Source organism: Buteo buteo, chromosome 1, assembly GCF_964188355.1.
Source record: "Buteo buteo chromosome 1, bButBut1.hap1.1, whole genome shotgun sequence".
NCBI lineage: Eukaryota > Metazoa > Chordata > Aves > Accipitriformes > Accipitridae > Buteo > Buteo buteo.
In genome coordinates, this window is record NC_134171.1 from 35,903,430 (window position 1) to 35,917,208 (window position 13,779).

At 41.1% G+C, this 13,779-nt stretch overlaps 1 protein-coding gene across 3 annotated transcripts in view; it reads right to left on the reverse strand.

Annotated features, from left to right (window-relative positions):
- Window positions 1–13,779, reverse strand: part of FAM149A (family with sequence similarity 149 member A) — a 35,594-nt gene that overhangs the window by 10,964 nt on the left and 10,851 nt on the right. For 2 of the 3 annotated variants that reach the window (XM_075027145.1, XM_075027155.1), the window contains exons 2-4: window positions 5,339–5,449; window positions 3,913–4,045; window positions 2,240–2,382 (exon numbers count right to left, since the gene is read on the reverse strand). In XM_075027145.1, coding sequence (XP_074883246.1) covers window positions 2,240–2,382; window positions 3,913–4,045; window positions 5,339–5,449 — 387 coding nt within the window. Of the gene's footprint in view, window positions 1–2,239; window positions 2,383–3,912; window positions 4,046–5,338; window positions 5,450–7,741; window positions 7,839–13,779 lie in introns of those variants that run through there. The other variant, XM_075027164.1, reaches the window with a different exon arrangement.

Consider the following 13,779-nt stretch of genomic DNA (forward strand, 5'->3'; position numbering starts at 1 on the left):
TGAATAAAAAGGAGAGAGCGAGCAATATCTTAGATGAAAATCCACTCCATGTGCAAGTTACCAAGAATACAAATACCTGCAAAGAGTAGGCAATGCGGAAATACACCTTACATTTTCTTTGAAAAAGCAATTTATGGAGGGGCCAGGGTCTTGTGTAATATGTTAACATTGCCTAGTATTTAAGTCATTAAATTTAAGCTGATTTACGCTACATGAGATTCCAGCTTATAACTTTTAAGAGTAAATAGTCAAACGTGTTAGATTGTTCTAAAGGCAGATAAACACACTTCCTTTCTTATCAAAACTCTGTAAGAAATGTTTAAAAATGGATGCAGAAGACAAATAGCATCTGCTATGACTTCACTTATCCAACTCCAGTATCCATCAATGTGAGCAGAAATCCTAATTCAAAATGTTTACATGGATAGTTGAGGCTAGAATTAATGTTCAGAAAATGCACAAATTCCAACATGCATAACAGAGGCAAAGAGAAAGTAAAAGCAACTCTATTCTATTTAAATGTACATGAAGTTACTCTATAAAATAATGTCTGAACACAGTATTGGCAAATAATAATCACTGCTTACTGTTTTTCACTAGAATTCACCAGGGATCTCAAAAGAATTTACCATTTGCATCAGTAGCACAAGCAGCAATGTTCAGACTCACCTCAACACATTTTCTTAAGACTACCATTTACAGAGCAGCACTTCATGCCGCATGAAGCTCTAAGCAATAGCCTTTTTTACTTTTTGTTTTGTAAGCCATGAACAAAAATCTTTCTCTTTAAATAGATCTGATCTTTCTCTTATTGATGACAGTTGCCAAGTGTATTTATACCCATGTGCTGAGCTAAGTATTCATATATCAACATAGCTGGTTTACAAATTGGAAAAAAAAAAAAAAGGACAGCCAGCAAGCAATTTGAAGCACAACTCTCAGATATAAATCTGGCATCCCAGAAGCTATTCTTTTGAGTAACTAGTCAACACAAACTGAGTTTTAAGGTTTAAGTTTAATAATGAAAATAACTTTTTTTTCTTCCTTTTTAAACCACAGGATGTACCACATCCCTTAGTACCAAATGACACAGAGCTCCCAGATTTCTTCAGTTCACTTTCAACCTCTTGGACTTGGTTGGTATTGCCAGCATTAGATTTGAATCAGAAAATCATAAGTACAGGGAATCACTTACTTAAAAATATAGTGAAATGACTTAATATTTTGAATGAATTACACAGCACAAAAACCTGTCTCTATTTTATGCATGTTCTATTAATTTTTACAGTATCTAAACAAGGCAAAGCATGGCTTAATGCTAGTGAAAATTGCCTCAGGTTTATTTAACAATTCTCTCTTGTTCCCAACAAACTGCGACACACTTTGTTAGTTGATTTTAGTTTATATTTACTAGTAACAAGCCCCTGCAAATTATCTAAAAGCACTGAAAGTATACCACAGTTATTGACAGGATTCTTTTTAATGGTGTTAAAACTATTGACTAGAAGATAGACACATGCAGGTCTATGTTTAGAATGGCTTAGAGTCACCACATCTCACAAAGAATGACATGCCATCATTTCTGAAGGCAGGACAGTACAACTCAGTACAACACTGACTTCTGTCCCCTGTGTTATAAGAAGTAATCATCAGGCTGCCTAGACATTTTGCACAACTACGTAAATCAATTCTCATTAATCATGTATGCATTCTCATATCCGTTCAACTAGTTATTGCCAGGTTAATATCACACACTGTTTTACATTGATGTACATAGCCTAGGAGGACATTACAGCTGTGCAGTGTATGTGAAGCATGTGGTTGCCTTGATTTTTTCATTTCTTTTTAGAAGAATCAATAACGGAATCAACGCTAAATTTCTTGGAATTTCACAGTATGTTTTCACTTACAGTAAAAACAAATGTTTCTTTACAAGATGTATTCTTTATTTAGAACAGGTCATTATGAAAATGGTGCATTATTATTTTCTCATTACATCCTGCTGAAGTATCTTTGCCTGCAATCATCGTATTAAGCAAAATAAAGAGCATGAGCTGCTAGTGCACCACCACCCAGACTTGCTGTGTAACTGTGGCACAGCTTTGTCCCAAAGATCCAGATCTGAACGCAGAAGTGTTACTGATGCCATACATCAAGAGCAATTCATACAAGGGTACCCCAAAAATTCAAACTAGAGTAATAACTGGTTAAAATTAGTATCAGCAAGAAATTTCCTCACCTTAGATGAGGAAATTGTTCAACCCAGTCTGCACATTCTGCCTGCAGGCTCTGAGTTTGGGAGGTCACTTTTCCTTCAAACAGCAATTCATCAATCTCCCAAAATAACTGATGCACTCTCTGTGTGTTGGCTTTATCAAATTCCTACATATTATAAAATTAACAGTTGTTAGCAAATATGCATATATACTAAAAAAACCCACAATATTTAAAGAACAGGACAACTTGGACTGACTTGGCTGAGCATCTCAGAATGGATCTTCAGACTACCTACTTTGGACACACAATTTATATACCACAGTGCAAAAACACAAATCCTACGTAGCTGCCCTGAGCAAGGCAATTTAGCAAAAAGGAACTAGAAGCCTGTATTTCTATGAAGTTAATGGAAAACAGGCAGCTGCCTAGGATTAGCCAACAGAAAACACCAGTTATAGGGTGCCCGGACTCTCAGCTCGCTCCCTGCTCCAACGTGAAGTGAAGCATGCACACTGCACCTCTGGGACCCACGGTACCAAAGCTCCCTGCTCTTTCGAGCAGCATTCTTCCTTTCTGAGTAAGACAGCTAAGAGGTCAAAGAGGGGGCACCTTGCTTCTGCATGACATAGTCTGGTGGTTAGGAAACAGCCGCCAGTGTGAGAAATGGCCTTCCACACCTTTCCACTGAAGCTACAACTCAGTGCAACTAGAAACGGGCGAGCACAGGAGTGCATGGAAATAGCAGGGAAGAGCCTGACTTTGTCCAGTAACGTGGGAACGAGCACTTGGCTGACGGTTCCTCAGCTGGGGCACTGTTCGTAATGATATTTGGCCACTTATATTAATATGAGACTTTGAAGCACGGAAAAAAGTGATAATGCTCAGGGCTCAAATCATATCTGTTCACTTTCAGCTGAGTGCCCCAACTACTTCAGGCTACAGAAGGGATCACACTTGAAAAGGAATGGGAAAATAACTCTCACCCAGGCTATTGTATGATCCAGGGTCAGGCTTTCTCCTGGAGGGCTGGCAGCAACAGATGGGGTCAGTACCCTAATGGTTAGGATATTATGCAAAAGGTATGGCAGAACTACCATGGACGGCTTTTTAAAATTAAAGTGGAGTGACCGCAATGCTTTTGTATTTATTCAGCCTGCACCAGCCATGCCTCAGAGGTCAGCCTCCCTAACAGACTTAACCTCTCACTGGATCATCTATGAAACAGAACTGACCTTAGGTAAGAGCTAAATATTTTCTCAGACTGGGACATTTACATGCATGCTCATGAATGTACTTTATGACTCAAAACACTGAGAACAGTTCAATTTAGACACTGCCCATGTTATGCAGTATTTGAAAACACGTCTTTTATCATTCTCTTGGACTCAGAAACCTAAGCCTACCTGCTTTCGTGAACCAGGTTTGTTTCCCCCAAATTTCATTATTTCTTATTTTTATTCTATTTTTCTTTGTTACACATCAGCTGCACTGATATCAACTTGCAAACAGGAACTATTTTTTAAATACTCAATTAATATACTTACTCATTAGGCTATAATGAATGAAAGTGGTTAACTTCTCCTACAGGACATGTGCTGCATGTCCATTTTCTATTCTGTTCTTGGGATTGCATTCTGCCCAGAACTATTCTACAATATTCAGATAAAGTGCACTGTAAAAGTTTCTGTGACATACATCATCCCTCCAGGAGTAAACTGAACTTCTTTCAGTAGACAAACCAGTAGTATAGCTGTTTATTCCAGACCAAGAATTATTCAACTCCGTGGGTGTTGTACAACCACTAGATGGAAGCGATGAAAGCGTTTCACTGTGAAAAGACAACAAATTAAGATGAACACCACAATGGTTTTCTGTATAAATATTTTAAAAATAACACAACTGATCACATAAACGGACAGTGATACATATTCCTGTTGGATGCAAGATTTTCAGGACATGCTGTTACAGTCAGTATGAAGAGCTGCAAATGTATGTTTTTAAGTAGAGTGCAATGAGTGCATGCTCCTATTTGAACCATTTACTGCCTTAAAGGCAATTCCTTCTACAGCATTTCGCTTTTATATGTACATATATCATTGCAACTGTAAGGGCACTCTAGAATATATCCACACATACATAGACACACACACGTACCAAGCATTTCCACCTCTAACAATTATTTTGTTTTCTCCGGTTCAGCTATTGGGCACATCAAAACTATACATTAAAGATAACATGAGCCTTCTTTAACTCTATTAGAAGCTATCACAAGAAAATTATGCAAAACTGAGCATAACATCTCTACAAATGTTTCAAATAGCATTGAGTTACATATCTGTACACAATGTCTTTTATGCTGTTAGACCTGGTGCACTTTAAACCTTGAGCTCTGGGATTCCAGCTCTCAGAAAGCTTTAGCTGGTCCCTGCCAGCTACCACCCACCTGGGGATGCAGTGACAGCAACAGCAGTCAGACATACAGGCCAGGCAAATCCTAACCAGTGCCAACTGGAATGAAACTTCTTGAAAGTTAAGTGACCTGCAACACTGGTGAGCGTTATTTGTGTTTAACCGTGAAGTCTGACTTCCCTTCCAGGCTTAATTGGTACCTTTCGCTATGTTTTAAAAATACGCAAACCCATTACACAAAGCAGAAGTAAAGTTCAAACCTTCTCGACAATGGTTTAGATCAATTTATACCCTATGTTATGTGTAATCTGCACATTTCTATACATAGAGAGGAATTACGCAGCTGACAGAAGCAGAAAGCACAGCAATATATTCTAAGCAACAAATATCATGCAGAAGTAGTACGTAAATTACAGAAAGAAAAAGATACAGGACTAATTACTACTTAGTCCCGTAACGCTAAATTAAACTGACATATATAGAAGCCTGAACACAGCCATCTCAGCTGATTAAAGTGCTGGTTTGCCTGCAAATTCAAATAATCTCTAAAGTTAAATTCCTTACTGAATAGTTGTCATCCTGAGATGACATGATCCATGAGAATGACTAGAATGACTAGAAGCATGACTAGTTAAAATGAATGCCAATCATTAAATACCTATTTAAGCCAAGAGTTCATTAATGAAGTACTACTTCAGAAGTGAATGCATACCAAGTATAATTGCTGATGGCTTCCTGCACATTTCTCTCAAAAACTGCTGGAAGAGACTCTCCACTTTTCCCAGAAAGACACTGATTTGTGGAACCTCTGGACAGTCCCCTCCTATAAATACAGAAACACACCATTCCATAATATTAAATAAGGTTAACTCACACTTTTACCGGAGAAAAAAGAAGAAAGATGACAGCAACTCTTTTGAATTCTTCAATCCTATCCAACATGAACATTCACTTGAAGCAAACTACCTTATTTTAAAATAGGTTTTATTTACCTTATTTACATAAATGTTTTTCAGAAAAATGTACATACAATTTGAGACTTATTTTACTCCACAGACGTTCTCCTACAGTTTTGCACTTTAAAATTTGCATGAAGCGCACACAAACGCAGCAGCACCTCATTATTGCAGGAACAGAGCAAAGGCACAAACCAGTAATTGTCCACACAGTTATTTAGCTATGTGGTTCTGTTCAATCATTAACATAGAGACCATTTTCTCAGACATCTCTCTGCATAAAAAGAAGTTACACACATGGTGCCAAGCAAACGGGGGCCTTTACTATAACAATGAACTCTCAACTTGGCTGTTTTAAGTGAATCAGGATATTAGTACATCAGGAAACATAGGCATATTCTCAACACATTTACAGGCCACGAAGCAGCAGTTCCTCCAGTACCAAAGACTCCTTAAGACTGCATTAAAAACCAAGCCACAAACTGTCTAATATTATGCCTTTACAGCATAAGAGATGCTAGAACTTGCCTTTTTTGGTTCTCCAAATACCTGAACACATGCTCAAACTTCAGAACCTCTTCAGAATGTATTCAGAGGTGGCAAAGTTTTCCTCAGAAACACTTTTAGAGCAACAGATTACTTCATCTGTGGAAGTTCCTATTTTCATCTCATAAAATCCTCAGGTCATAACCGTGAATAGCAACATGATTGCATCAAAGTACATTTGTGAATGAGTAATTGTAAGGAAACAGCCGACAGTTTAAGAGTTCCCTTGATTTCTTTAGCCAAGAACTGTAGATTAGCCCTGCAACAGTTAGGATTGCTCTGCCTTCTTCCTATCCTTTCTTGCCTTTACACAGATTACAAAGATGCATATGTCAATATCTAAGTCCCTATTCAAACGGACCACATCACACATGCTACTCCTTGGCTAATAAAGCCACCAAAACCTACCACAAGTTTAAATTTCTCATCAGGGAAGACCTTGAATGGCAAATTCCTGGAGGCTGAGACAACAGCAGTGGAAAGCACCTCTACGTGCTTGCTCTAAACCTCCTCCTTGTTCCCTAGGCATCTGCTTTTGGCCACTGTCAGCACCAAGAGGCCCTGTGAAACGTGGCACGGTCCAGACCAGTGAAAAGTTCATTTTGTCGTAACACCAAGATAGATCTCCTAAGCAATAATGGTGAGCTCACAGCCCATCTTCTGCATGGAAAGCTGGTTCCCTCTGTTAACATACATCCCTCTCTGCCATTTCGTTTCCCATGTTATCACCCAGGCAGTCTTATAAAGCCTTTCTCAATTTTTTTCATGGCTGACCCTTGCCCTTTGTATTTTTCCACAGCTTACTATCACCACCAAGCCTTCTCACTTCACTGCTCACCCCTTTACCTGGTCAACTAGCTTGAACTGCGCGGGACAGATCCCTGTGAAACACCACTGGAGCAGGAAACCATTTACTGCTGCCCTGTTTCCCATTGCAGTGATTTGCCTGTGCAAGAGCCCTTTCCTCTCGTGTTACAGCTGCTTCTTTTACTTGACAGGCTTCTGGCAATCTGAACAGGCTACACTCATTGGATGTCTTGTATCTATGAGGCTTTCTGACTTTTCAAAGAACCCCAGGTGGGCTTTTTCTGGTGGCTTTGAAGGAAACCTGAACCTCCAAACGTGAAAAAAACCCAGAAATACCACCAATAAAATGTCGCGGCGTCACTCTCTGTGAAATGCATGACACTTAATGGCACAGTACGTGAGGTGGAGCAAGAAAGCGTTCCTGCCACCTCGCTCCGCCGGGTGCAGTGGTAGTGCTCCTCCCGACCCCTGGGACCGCCTGCCCTCAGACGATGAGGCAGGAGACGACCGCAGGAAAACGACAGGAGAAGGGCAGCCCACCCGTCGCACGCTTCCCCGGCGCTGCCGAGCCGACGCCGGGCACTGCAGCAGCCGGCCCCCGCCTGCGCTCCCGCCCTCACCCAACTCCCCGCAACCGCAGGCATCGAGCGATGACGCTACAAAATCATGACGTCGCCCGCCGAACACCCGCGCCAGGGCTTCAGCCGCCCCCGCCGCCTCCCCGCGGCAGGCGGCAGCCCCCCGCAACCAGGCAAGGACCGGGGGGCAGCCCCCCACACCCCCCAACCCCCGGCCCTGCCACTCACCCCACGACGAGGAGCCCCCGGCCCTCGCTGCTGCGGCAGCCGCCCGGCGGACCGGCGCCCCGCGCCCGGCCCATAGAGGGGGACACGGACGGACGGACGGACGCGGGGGGAGCCCCCGGCCGGCGCAGGGCGGCGAGGAGGAGGAGGAGGAGGAGGAAGAGGAGGAGGAGGCCCGGCAGCGCCCGCCCCGCCGGCGCGGCTCGTCCCCCCACGCCCCGGGGGTATGGGCTGGGCACACACCTCCCCCCCCGGGCTCCCGACCCAAAAGGGTGCCCGCAAAATTAAGCTTCAGCCTGAAGGGGAAGGGTGCACATCTCCCTCACCCTTCGCCTCTGAACACGCAGCCAAAAAAAGGCTCAGTATAGGGTCTTTCTGACCGGAGAGGGTTTCCCCCGCCTTTATAGATGATAACAAGGTTATGCGGTGCGGGACAACTGAATAAAGAACATTCCTTGTTAGTTAATTGAGTTCTCCTCCGAACTATCCCTGTGCAAATCATCGATCTCCCGCAGCACGGGTGACGGGGCAGAGTGTAGGCTGTCTGCTGCAGATTTACACCAGACCATTCGTCTCTAGCTCCGTATATAAATTCTGGCGTCTACGTATTTTGCTGAAAGCCTCTCTCGGAGGAGGAAGTACACCCGCTCATAAGCAAGAAGAAAATAGAAGGATTCTTGCTGGGAAAGAAGAAGAAAGGCAATGTTAAAAATGCTGAAAATTAAGACCGAAAAAGTAGACCTTATGAAACCTCTCATTGTAGGAAAACAAACAGCAGATTTAAAGTTTCATAACCAAAGAAAATACTACTTGCTAAGAAAGGTATATGGAAAATGACTATGCATTTTTCCCCTGATATTTAAAGAATTCTTGCCAAACATAGCTTTAAAAAAAAAGTTCCACATTCTTCTGATCCAGTCAAACATTAAGGAAGATTTTACTTTGTTATGGTTTAACCCCAGCCAGCAACTAAGCACCACGCAGCCGCTCACTCGCTCCCCCCCCCGCCCCCCAGTGGGATGGGGAAGAAAATCAGGAAAAAGAAGTAAAACTCCTGGGTTGAGATAAGAACGGTTTAATACAACAGAAAAGAAGAAACTAATAATGATAATGATAACACTAATAAAATGACAACAGTAGTAATAAAAGGATTGGAATGTACAAATGATGCGCAGGGCAATTGCTCACCACCCATCAACCAACACCCAGCCAGTCCCTGAGCGGCGATTCCCGCCCCCACTTCCCAGTTCCTAAACTAGATGGGACGTCCCATGGTATGGAATACACCGTTGGCCAGTTTGGGTCAGCTGCCCTGGCTGTGTCCTGTGCCAACTTTTTGTGCCCTGGCTGGGCATGAGAAGCTGAAAAATCCTTGACTATAGTCTAAACACTACTGAGCAACAACTGAAAACATCAGTGTGTTATCAACATTGTTGGTATACTGAACTCAAAACATAGCACTGTACCAGCTACTAGGAAGACAGTTAACTCTATCCCAGCTGAAACCAGGACATACTTACGTATTTTATAACAACTCTCTTTGCCCTTAGTAATCATTCTTCTGTAAGAGCAGGTTTGTCCAAAATCTCAAACACACACAGCAAAAAGCATAGTTCTTTGTCAAGCTACATGTATCCAGCAAGCAGCTGAAGATCTAGAACAGCAAGTTATGTCCAGGTTAAGAAAATGCAATTTTAACTCTGAATCACTGCATATACATATTCGTGGAATGCAACCTTTACAAACAGAGCACTGTAAATCTCCGAGAACTACAATTTGCTTCATGTTCTAAATGTTATTGGGAGCACAATTATTTCTTTGAAACCTGCTGAAGATTTTCTACATATTTTTTCAAACTACATATCCTGAAACCCTGTTTTGAGCTACAGGAACTGAATGCTGCAGTGCTATGCAGGCTCTAAGGGGATTTTGCTATCATCTAGCTTTTGGTCACTTCTGTCCTAAGGACCTACCCACACATGTACATAAATACTCTTCAAGAGTATTTAGCTAGTTTTTTTTCTATTTTCTAATCTGCTAGAACAAATTAGAAGGAAGGCAACACACTGCCTAACAAAGGGCCAAGACGATGCACCCCTACATAAAGCCCAAGCAAGCAAGCTTTGCAGCAGAGATTTACGCTATCAGTCCAGGGACAATGCATATTTGCAGACTTCTCTTGTTCACATATGCAAGCAGCAGAGGATGGCAAGAAAAAATGCAGATACAAAGTTATCAATCACTTATTTTTTTTTAATCCTTGCATTGAGGGTAACAATTATGGACATTATATAACTAATTATCCTACAAAATCACTACCACGAGGAAGACTGACATCCACAGTAACTCTTTGTACCCCAGCTGACTGCTGTGGTCACCTCAGCCTCCTCACCCTTCAATATGCCTTACAACTTCCAGTTCAAAACATTAAAAAAAACGCATTTCCACACTGGCAGAACTCCAGTTTTGCGTTACCTCCAGAAGCACAAAACGTTGAAGGCAGCGCTGGCTGTTAGTTCAGCTCCACAAAACATACCAGAAGGGGAACACATTAGCACAAATATGGCAGTGGGATAGACTTTTCTTGCTGAAAAAGTGAAAAGAAGCACATCCACAGTACAGACAAATGAAAGCAAAAAGAAGAATGAAACCCTGTGATCTTTTTCCCTAAATTCCAAAAGCTTGTGGGACAGCCATTTCCAATAACAGTAAATAGGCACATAACAAAACAACAAATAATAACAAAATGTGTTTAAACTGATTCTACTGCATGTAATTTGTTTCCTTTAAAAGCAACATTCATACCACAGAGTCAATGCCCCAAAATAATCCTATACTAGGGTGAATTAACCTCAGTCAAACTGTTGTGCATGCTGTTTATCTCACGCTGCTCCAAGTCATTACATTTTCTTACAGGAGAGAAAATAACAGTCTCAAACAAAACTGTGTCAAAATAAAGGAAAATATAAGGCTGCTCGTGAGTTTGAATGATGTCAAAAAAGGATATTGACTGAAATGGAGCAAAATAAGAACACAAAACAGGAAGAGGGAAGGCCTGAGCAAATGAAGCAGCATGTCTCTTTAGTTGAATTTTAAGGTCTTTGTTTTGTATTTGTTTACTGTAAAGGGGCATGGGGGGGGGGGAGAGCCTTGTGGGCAGTAAAACTGTCTTAAATTTGGTCCATCTTACATTTATATATTAATTGCAAGAAGCATTTGATTTTTTCCCTCCCTCTTTCTGGAAGCAACACACAAAATTTGTCTAGTTGCTTAGATCAAAAAGGGATAAATACAATATGCCAGCTAAGCACAGAAGTTTCACAGTTGTGTTTAAAGGTCAAACTGTGCTACAGAATTGCTTATACCATCAACCTCAGAATGCTGTATAGAGGTAAGACAGCCCTTTAGTCTACATTAAAAAGAAGAAGAGGGCATCGGATACAAGGAAAAGCAGACTAAAGAAGTAGCAGCAAGGTATAACATCCTAATCTCTAATAAAACTGTTGCCTTGTTGTCTAAGAGAATTAATTTTCTCAGATCTCCAATCTTCTTTACTATTTTGGAAGTATGATTTGTAAGAAATGTAAATATACTAAATGCATCATATTCTCATAACATGACATGCTTTATCTTATAACCTGACACCATTCATTTCATTCATATTCTCACTTTCTGCTAGTTGTTCCATCCCACACTTAGTTTGTAAAACCAAGAGATAACTATTATTTGTATGACAGATTTATAGAAAACTTTTATATGACTGAGACTATTAAAAAAAATCAAAATATAAACTCTCTCTAGCATAAAAGTATACATCTGTGGGAAGAAATTGATTTTGAAATCACACCATCCTTTCCTACACTGCTTTGGGACAATTACCATGAGAGCCTATGTCTTACTCTTCTTCGAAGTAATATAGGGAACAGAAGATGTTACTCCACAAATCCAGCCTGCTTAAATATTCCTCTGTGAAGGGTTACTCCCACCACAGTGCTCACCTCTCAGGAACACTTTCATGGAAGTGAATAGACCACTCCTGCTCACTATGTTGTTCACAGAGCAGAATGTACAACTTCATTACAAACGACACTGAGTTATCGTCACTGCACAAAAGGGCGCTTCCACGTGTCCCCCAGCTAATGCTGCTCCATCTGTGGAGCAAGGAAGAAACAGACGTGACATGACTGCTTTCTGCATCAACGATAAACAATATCCCAGGCATGTGATGCAGCACTGTAGTTGAACATTTACACCACAGAAAGTACAAAGTTCATAGGAAATACACACATCCTTTTCCCTCTAGGTCAGGTAGTCATCTGTCCAACTTGGTTGCAGTCAACCATGGTACTCTCTCCCTGTATTGCTTGACAAATTAGATTTTTTTAAACAGACTCAGGGGACCTTTAAGAAGATAAGAGCACTTTTAGCCTCTTGTAATAACTTCAGTAACCACAGACTGTCATGTATGACAAACAGTATTGAACATCATTGGCAGATCCTAGAGGTGGTGTATCTGAAGACTCTGCTGTGACGACAGTGCTCAGGGCTAGGCATACTTACATGTGATTAATACGACAGCACCAAATTCTTCCTTCAGCAGTCTGGACCTTTTATGAGACAGATCCAGTGACTTTTGCAGCTGTTGAAAGCAGTCAGTTTGGCTCAGCCTTTAATTACTTATTGCAGCAACACAAAGGAAATCAAAGTAGGTGACAACAACGCCTGTTCCTGCTTACAATCCCTATTCCTCAGCTTTCTCAAAGTTAAGACAATTGTGGCGTATCTTGAAAAGTCATCCCTGAAATACGTTATCTGAGGTAACCCCAGTAGGTGCACAATAAATGAAGCAGAATCATGAGAAATTTAACAGATCTTCCATCTAGCTTTCCACAGAAAATTATTTTAAGACAGCTATAATAACTGTTTGGCCTGTTTGCTTAGAAATGACATGGCTCAATGAGGGCAAGAAAAAAAAAAATCTGCGTTGGAAGGTGGTATAGCAAACATTTACCTTCTAAGCTTCTAGGAATACAACAACTTTACCATTGTCATTACTGAACATGCCAAAGGCTTGACAGCTATCAAAGATACACCCCCAAAAATGATAGCACTTATCTTTCTTGATAAGTTTCACTCCAGACCCAGAGATGATCTTCATTTTGCTCTCTTATCTATTAATGAGCATTGTCAAAAGCACTTCAGTGCTTTCAGTCATCTTGGTCATTGTTCAACAAAGTATTGACTTCACCTGAAGCTTGAAAATACAAACCTTTATCAGAGTTTTTCTACTGTTAGCATTTAATCATACCACCTGACTGGGCCCTTCCTTTTTCAGAAATGGCACTTACTATCTTTGAAGCTATATAGGGGTTACTGATGCTTTGATGATTGGACTACCGTGGAAGCATTCATACAGTTGAAACGTTAGTGAGTTTTCACGTGACAATCTTTTTGATCTGACCAAATTAGCATAATTTGCCACAATGTAAATTTTCTTCATATGTAGCTAAAAATCTTTTCCTAAATAACTGTAAAAGCCACACTTGGTTCAAAAAGAAGAGAGCTTTGGAAAACGCTGCCTTCAGCTCCAGAAAGGAGGTAATCTTGAAAGACTTTGGAATATCATTGCTCATCAGTGCAATGCAGCTGATCAACATACATCCTCATTATCTCATGATAACACCGCCACAACCATGGTCTAGTGTCGTGGTTTAACCCCAGCCAGCAACTAAGCACCACGCAGCCGCTCACTCACTTCCCTCCTCACCCAGTGGGATGGGGAAGAAAATTGGGAAAAGAAGTAAAACTCGTGGGTTGAGATAAGAACGGTTTAATAGAACAGAAAAGAAGAAACTTATAATGATGATGATAACACTAATAAAATGACAACAGCAATAATAAAAGGATTGGAATGTACAAATGATGCGCAGTGCAATTGCTCGCCACCTGCCAATTGACACCCAGTCAGTCCCTGAGCGGTGATCCCCCCGCCCCCACTCCCCCCAGTTTATATACTAGACATGACGTCCCATGGTATGGAA